General features: G+C 40.5%; 1 protein-coding gene across 3 annotated transcripts in view; it reads right to left on the bottom strand.

The window, feature by feature from the left end:
* Positions 1–5,602, bottom strand: part of SEC24A (SEC24 homolog A, COPII coat complex component) — a 67,921-nt gene extending 62,319 nt beyond the window's left edge. For all 3 annotated transcript variants that reach the window (XM_046665687.1, XM_046665685.1, XM_046665686.1), the window contains exon 1: positions 5,212–5,602. In XM_046665687.1, the coding sequence (XP_046521643.1) occupies positions 5,212–5,308 (97 nt within the window). In that variant the 5' untranslated portion in view covers positions 5,309–5,602. The remainder of the gene's footprint in view (positions 1–5,211) is intronic.
* Positions 5,603–7,947: the final 2,345 nt, after the last annotated feature.

The following is a 7,947-nucleotide window of genomic DNA, read 5'->3' on the forward strand; positions in this document are numbered from 1 at the left end:
CATGTACCGGTGATTCCCATGTACTTCAGAGTGGACTTTATGAATTTTAGAAACCACTGATGTGTCAAGATGATTGATATATATTATTCTTCTTCATGAAATCTAATCTGCAAAAATTAAGAGTCTTGTGATACACTATCCCAAAGAATACAAAGTAAAATATTATAATTTCATAAGTTTCTTCAAGAAAGTCTAATGAACAGTCACAAAAACATACTAAACTACCCCTTTTACATAAATTTAATTGTAACAGAAAAAGATGTCTCTCAGAATGGTTTCCCCTAAAATTCCAAGTAAGACAAAGACTTAAGATCTTTGTATTCTTAAGTAATTCATTCATTAACCCATTCAGTAAATATATATTGAGCTACTATTTGCCAGGGACAGCTTACATTTTCTACCTATCATACATGAATCCAACTGAATGACATTTAAATTAATTCAAGGCTCTCCAGAATATGGTTCTATTAATTATAGTGTCCTACAGGAAAGTATAAATAAAACTCACAGAAAAGTGGTCAAGTATTCAAAAATATCACATACATTTTAGACAGCAATGTGTTCCTTAAACCTTGAAAAGTTCCTTCTTTCTGTGTATTTGCTTTTAAATACAACAGGGTTGAAGGACAAGTCACCTACGTGGAAAAAAAGGTTTTGATTTAGCACCTCACCCCACACATCAAAACACACTCTGATCACTTAAAGAGTTGACCAACCGAAACTATAAGTACAACAAATGGATGCCACTGCATGAGTATAACTTGTGGGTCACTCACTGAAAAAAAGGGCTTGAAAGAAAGCAATAGAAGGAGAAAAACAAATGCTAGGAATCAAAGTGAGGATAGGGGCAATTTCAGGATCTAAAAGACATAAATGAATAGTGAAGTTGAAACAGCAAAGAAATAGACTAAACACTAATAAAAGTTAGGGTCAGGTCACATATTAAGTATAATCCAATGAAAAATAAGCTAGGAGGCAGTTTCAAAAAATATCAGTAAATATTTACTGCAATTTTATGTACCCACCTACATTAAGAAAACAAAGAGAAGGTTTTGATCTTGATTCAGGCACTAATTCAAGCTGCTAGGTCCTGGAACTCAGAGATAACAGCCAGATAAGTTGAATAACAGTGGTTAAGACTGCCTAGGTTTAAATCTAGGTTCCACAATTTATTAGCTGTGTGACATTGGGCTAGTTGCTTGACCACTCATCTCAGTTTACTTCTCAGTAAACCTGTAAGTTCTCACCTCATAGTGCTGTTGTGAGGATTAAATAAGATGATGCATATAATGCAATCTAGCACAGTGACTGGGCATACAGTAAACAAATAGTAAATGTTAGTTCTTACTGTTAGCATTTCTGTCTTTCAGAAGCTTTCAAGCTATGAGCAGAGACAAGCGAGAAGCTCAATGTGGTAAATTCTAATAAAGGTATGCAGAGTCTTACAGGAGTCCAAGGTTACTGCCCCCACTGAAAACATTAAAGGGAACTCAGCTACAAAAATCAGAGTTACAGACCACATGCCAATTTTATTCATAGCATGATTCGATCATGACTCAAGACTTTCTATATTAAATACACCATCATACAGATGGTTTACATCACAGTGAAACTAAAAGAGATCTACATTTCTGTCACACCTAAAAGAGGCATGAGCTCAAGTCTACCACTTAAACTCATGACCAAAAAACTTCCCACATATTCTACTGTGTTTTAGCTAATAATATTGTGCAAAAATCCACAGAAAAATTCACTATAAAAAAGAATGCGAGGGGCCGGCCTGGTGGCACAGCAGTTAAGTTTGCACGTTCCACTTTGGTTCGGATCCCAGGTGTGGACACAGCACCACTTGGCAAGCCATGCGGTGGTAGGCATCCCACATATAAAGTAGAGAAAGATGGACATGGATGTGAGCTCAGGGTCAGTCTTCCTCAGCAAAAAAAGAGGAGGATTGGCAGTGGATGTTAGCTAAGGGCTAATCTTCCTCAAAAAAAAAAAAAAAGGTGAAAGTGAGCTCTAATCTTATAATGAATAAGTCAATAAATGTTTAGTGACCTAAGTTACAAAATACCCAATTCTAAAACTTTCATTCAATAAAACTGGTAACTCCTAAAATGTGCTGGACATGATGTGGGGAGCTGGAGAGGAGGATGTGCAAAAGCTGATATTCTTGCTCTTATAGGCTTTACAGTCTAGAGGGGAGACAGATATTATTTTATAAAATTACAATATAACAGGAGAATCTTGGTGAGAGAGAGAGTAGAGACAATCCTCCTCACCCCTGATCTATACAGGAAAAAGTGAGCATTAAAAAAACAAATGACTGAAACTTCAGTTTCTAACTGCCTTGGCAAACTGATTCAAATAGTCAATAAAGTAGCTAACTAAGAGTGGGTGTTAGGGAGCTGGCCTGGTGGCATAGGCGTTAAGTTGCAGCACTCCACTTCCATGGCCCAGGGTTCGTGGGTTCAAATCCCTGGTGCAGACCTACCCAGCACTCATTAAGCCATGCTGTGACAGTGTTCCACATATAAAAAATAGAGGAAGATTGGCACAGATGTTAGCTCAGCCACAATCTTCCTCAAGCACAAAGAGGAAGATTGGCAACAGATGTTAGCTCAGTGATAGTCTTTCTCCTCAAAAAAATTAAAAATAAAATAAATAAATAAAATAAAAGTGGGAGTCATGAGCTGCCTTTGGCTTTACTACGTGGTAATCAGATGAAGATCTGCCAGTTTAAGTAGTCTAGCAGTTTCAATATCAATTTTTGCAAAGGAAATATGTGTACACAAATTTACATGGGCTTAGAAAAACCTATGTAGACAACCTTTAGATTGTAATGTAATGTAACACTCTACCAGAGAAAGAAGTGTCTTGGTATGTGAGGAATTCTGTAATATAATGACACCACACAACGTGAAAGCAAGGTATAGAAAAATAAAAAAGGTGATTTTGATTATATTTGGTGTATATTTGATTATTCAGTCTTTTGATTATAATCTAAAAAGTATCTGAAGATTCAGCTGAAACGTAATATATAATTTAAGCAAGCTACATTAATCTAAAGCTTGAGTATTCAATAAAATATTTAAGCAGCAATAAATGCCTTGAAAGAGTTAACCAAAAAAACCAGATTCTACCATTTAACTTTTTTTTCACCTTCTAGACAAATACCCTCCCCTCCAATTCTCCACCACATCCCTAGTCTCTTTATTAGTAGTGGATGACCAATAAAGGAACCCAACATGGGACATTAGCCATTTTACTGAGAATACTTTTACAAAAAACTTTAGAAACAGGGCTTATAAAAAGACTGTCAAGGGGCCGGCCCAGTGGCACAGCGGTTAAGTGTGCACGTTCTGCTTCTCAAGGCCCAGGGTTCACTGGTTCAGATCCCGGGTGCGGACATGGCACCGCTTGGCACACCATGCTGTGGCAGGCGTCCCACGTATAAAGTAAAGGAAGATGGGCACGGATGTTAGCTCAGGGCTAGTCTTCCTCAGCAAAAAGAGGAGGACTGGCAGTAGTTAGCTCAGGGCTAATCTTCCTCAAAAAAAAGAGAGAAAGAAAGAAAAAAAAAAGCCTGTCAAAATCATATCTTCAAAAGGGTATGTATTTGCAGTTCTCTGATTTCCTTCCTTATCTGAATCCTCAATTGGCTCTGGGCAACTGTGTACAGGGACTGTTTTCCTATTCTCTTTCATATTCCCAAGGACTAGAAGGTGTGCAACAAACATCTGTTGCACTGGATCAAACCAGCATAGCAACAACATCTCCAATACAGCATGTCACAGTAGCTAAACTCCTTTAACATTTCAAGATTATCTTTTTTTTCTTTCTTTATTTTTAATTTTTTTTCTCTAACATTTCAAGATTATCAAAACTACACTTACATACAAGCTTACAAGCATATTTGCAGGATTGGCCATTTAAAGCTCATATAAAACTGCAATTTACAGATTGTAAGAAAAAGCCATAGCCATATGACATCTTGCATAAGTCTTCTGACCTTAAAGTGAATGTCTTAAAATGATTTCATCCTCAGTGTAAATGTTACTAAATAGCCTAGAATAAAATGTAGTTTACATAATCTGTTACCATAAATTTGAGAAGGAACAATTGATTCAACTTAACACCATTTCAGTGCTTACCCCCACTTATTCTTGCTTCTGCCTACATACCTGCCTACTCACAGACATTTTTAAAAGTTTTTTAGCACCTTCTTTGTAAAGACAACAGTACTCTTCTCTAAAAACAATGTAAATTAGCTATTTTAGTCACTATTTTCTCGAACTTCACAACAATCTTAGAATCCAATGGGCAATTTAAGTATTTTAGCATTATTCTACTAGTTTTGTTTCCATGAACCAAAGATTTATAGGCAAATCAGTAACTTGGCAAGCTGTTGGCAGAAAATCTGTACTATAACAACTATAATAAGCTTGGCAAATCACAATATAGGGCAATTTAAAGAATCCTAGAAGGGGTATAAATTTAAAAGACAATCTCACACCAAACGAGAAATTATACTGCCACATGGACACTCTCATCAGAGGTTCAAAGAATTGTGTCTAACCACTTTCCAAGCGATGTAAAGACCTTTGGAAATCAAACAGGAGATCCTCCCCTCTATTTGGTTCTTCTAAAGCTGAAAAACTGAACAGGTGGCCTAGGTACAATTCGGGGACGGTTCTGGGAGAGATGAGCAGGCCTAAAGGCATCTCCCAAAAGCACAATCATTCACTCATCTCCGCAAATTCAGACTGAGCGCGACCCCCGCCCCACTGCAGGCGCTGCGGAACCGAAATGAACCAGACCCCAACCTCTGCTCTCTAGAAGACAAGGGTGAGCTGGCGCGGAGGGAGAAGGCACGTAAACAAACACTATGAGCCTTGTATGTGAGTTCTGGGTTATGGACCGAATCTGTTTTTTTCACCCATGTATACCCAGAGCGTTGCATACAGCAGGTGCTCATTAATTGTTTGCTGAACGGACGAATAAATAAGTATGAAACACTAAGATGACCCCGGGGTTGCGGATGCATGTTTGCGCCGCGGTCTCCGCGGTCCGGCCGCCCACCACCGGCTCTCGGCACCGGCCGGGAGGTCACCCTCTCCTCCTCTGTCGCTTCAGGAGGCAGCAGCAACCAAAGGTCAGCTCGAGCCCGGGCCCAGGCTGCGCCCCCTCCCCCTCGCCCCCCGGCGGCCTTACCGTTGGTGTAGGGAGACCCCGAGGCCGAGGCGGCCCCGTTCTGGGCCTGGAGGCTGGTTGGGACGCCGCCGGAGGCTGGTATTCCCGGCTGGGACATGACGACGGTGTTTATCGGGGTTGGAAGGGGCTGGTCGGGGTCTGCGACCGCGCCAAGCGGAGAGCTGAAAGACGACTGCGGGGAGCGGAGGGAGGAGGCTAACGACCCGGGACTGAAGGCGGGAAAGAGAAAGGGCGGCACATCAAGCCCTACGCTCGGCGCCGCATTCTCCCCAGCCCGCGGCGGCCACGGCCTGGCCTGGGAGCTGAGGTTTGGGAGTCGACCTGGTTGGGGCCGGGAACGGCGGGCTGGGAGGCGGCGAGAGAAGGAGGGAGGCCCTGGCCGGAAGTGCCTGTCAGCCGCCGGCCGCGCATGCGCAGTCGGGACACGTGGCACTTCCGGGTCCCGGCTCGCGTTCGCGGCTGCCGGTGCGCTCTTCTCTCCCCGCGGGGTTGCCCAGAGGCCACCTGGCAGCTCTGGGTGTCCCGGCCCTAAGGACTGTGCTTGGCATCGCCTGCCACGTCACTGACTCTCATCGCTGGCCGGAAGTTGCGTGTGTCACTGCTACGGAAATCCCCACCGTCATGAACGTCATCTCGCCGGCCGGGCCTGGATCTGAGGGCAATTAGGGCGTCAGGAGCAGGTTTCGTGGGGCGAGACTGACAGTTCCTCTCCTCGAGTTTTTGTGAAAATTACCTGAGACGACAGATGTCATCGTCCTCTCTTGAGACTGTACCTCGGGTAGCTGAACCGATTAGTGTTCGTCCCAGTGTTTAATTTCACATTTAGTCATCGTATTCCAGGTATAAATAGTAAGGAAAATTTTTAAAAGTAGTAGTTAATTATGTACGTGTGTTGAAAGTGTAATCAAATCGAGGAGGAGGCCTTTGCTATTTGACCGGAGAATTAAGAAGTAATTTTAATTTTGAAACTCGCTGATTCATAGCATAGTCACGCTAAAGTTCATCAACAGCACATTGAACAGCACATCTAAATGGTAGTTTTGTTTCCTCTTCTAAGAATTTACAGTAAGGTAAAACATTCAAACTTCCTTCCTGGGCAAGTAAGCGTTTTGGTTTTTTTTTTCAATTAGACTTTTTACTTTTGAGGCCAAAGGGAGGTATAAACTGGAGTGATTAGACAATATAGTTAATTAATGATCTCAGTAATCATCTTCATTCTACTTGGGTTTTTCCTGCTCTAAGTTTATGATAAGGCCCTTATTTAAACTACAGATTTGTGCTGTTGATTCAGGTGTCATGCCAAGGGTTTTGCAAGGGGTGAAAGGTGAAGTACCTCTTACTTAATTCCTTTAATATCAAATGCCTGCTATGAAATGTTACATTACATTAGAAAAGAGCAAGACCTAAACCGCTGTGTCACGCCTGAAAAGGAAACATGACTGTTAAATTTTACCCTAACCATGTTTTTATCATTTGTCTCAGAACCTTACTAAATATGTATTTGCTGTGTGTGGAATTCAACAATTAAACTCCTTGGTACAAAATACAAGTACAAAGTATTCTTTAGGATGAAGATGATACTTTTGGTCAAACTGTTTTCAGCTTAGAGCCCCGATAAGAAAATCCCAAATCATATATCCCAAGAACACTTAGATACACAAACACAAGCCTCTCAATGTTTTAAAGAGAAAACAGACCTCAGAGAGAAACTGAACCTTCCTGAGGTCAGACAGAAAATCAAGGTCTCTCTTCAAAGGGGAGATTGCTTAGGCCTAATCTCGAACTTGCATTAGTTTAATTCCTTCTTTTCTTATGCAACTCCTTAGTGATCTTGGTTTGTTGACCTTGACATAGGCATTTGATTTGGTTAAATCAAGCTATCTTTGGACTTTGTTCTGTTTAAGCAATATCTGTGTGTTCAGAGGGAAAAAAAACTGATGGAGAGGATTAGCCACTTTAAAAAGTAAACAGCCTCCTTCGTTAAATCAGGTTAAATAAACAAATAACTTGCTAATAAATAAACAATGCTTTTTGTAAAATTTGTTCCACCCCTAAGTATCTCTATTGCTGTTATTCCTCCCCAAAACTACGGTTAAGTCTTTCAAATGTTTTTTACGTTTTCAGTGTAGTCAGCTTTAAAATATTGAGGAGAAAAGCAGGATTTGTCATTTGCCCATCCCCGGGAACAGTAGGAAGGTTAGTTTAAGTAATTGAGGTGAGACAACATATAAAAAAGTTAAGTAATTTTCATATTAAGTATTATCCACACATTATCAGATCTTTCTCTGGCTTCTTAAAGTGTGGCCACATAAATATCAAGGAAAAATTATTAGTGCTATTACTAGTTATTAAGGATATTGATATTTCTTTGGTCAATTATCTATACCCTACACTACCATATATTTTTCTAAACTGATGTCAGTAGTATATTCTACTTTGTTTTCCGTCTTTTCCAGGACAACAGGACTCTTCTACCACATATATACCTTTCATATATGTATAAGATTTTCTGCACATTATTTTCAGAGCCTTCAACCCTACTTTAGAAAGCTATAAACAACAAAATAAGTGACACTAAAGTGTTTCAGTAAGGAGACAACACTATACAAAGAATATTCCATTAAATTTGGTTGCTTGTTTAGACCCAAAAGAGGGAGACAGGCATTCTGAATAAAATTTGCTGATATGCAGAAGTGGACGTGGGCTCACATCAGGGCTGTTTTGCCTGCCTGCTCC

Source organism: Equus quagga, chromosome 7 (genome assembly GCF_021613505.1).
Source record: "Equus quagga isolate Etosha38 chromosome 7, UCLA_HA_Equagga_1.0, whole genome shotgun sequence".
Taxonomy (NCBI): domain Eukaryota; kingdom Metazoa; phylum Chordata; class Mammalia; order Perissodactyla; family Equidae; genus Equus; species Equus quagga.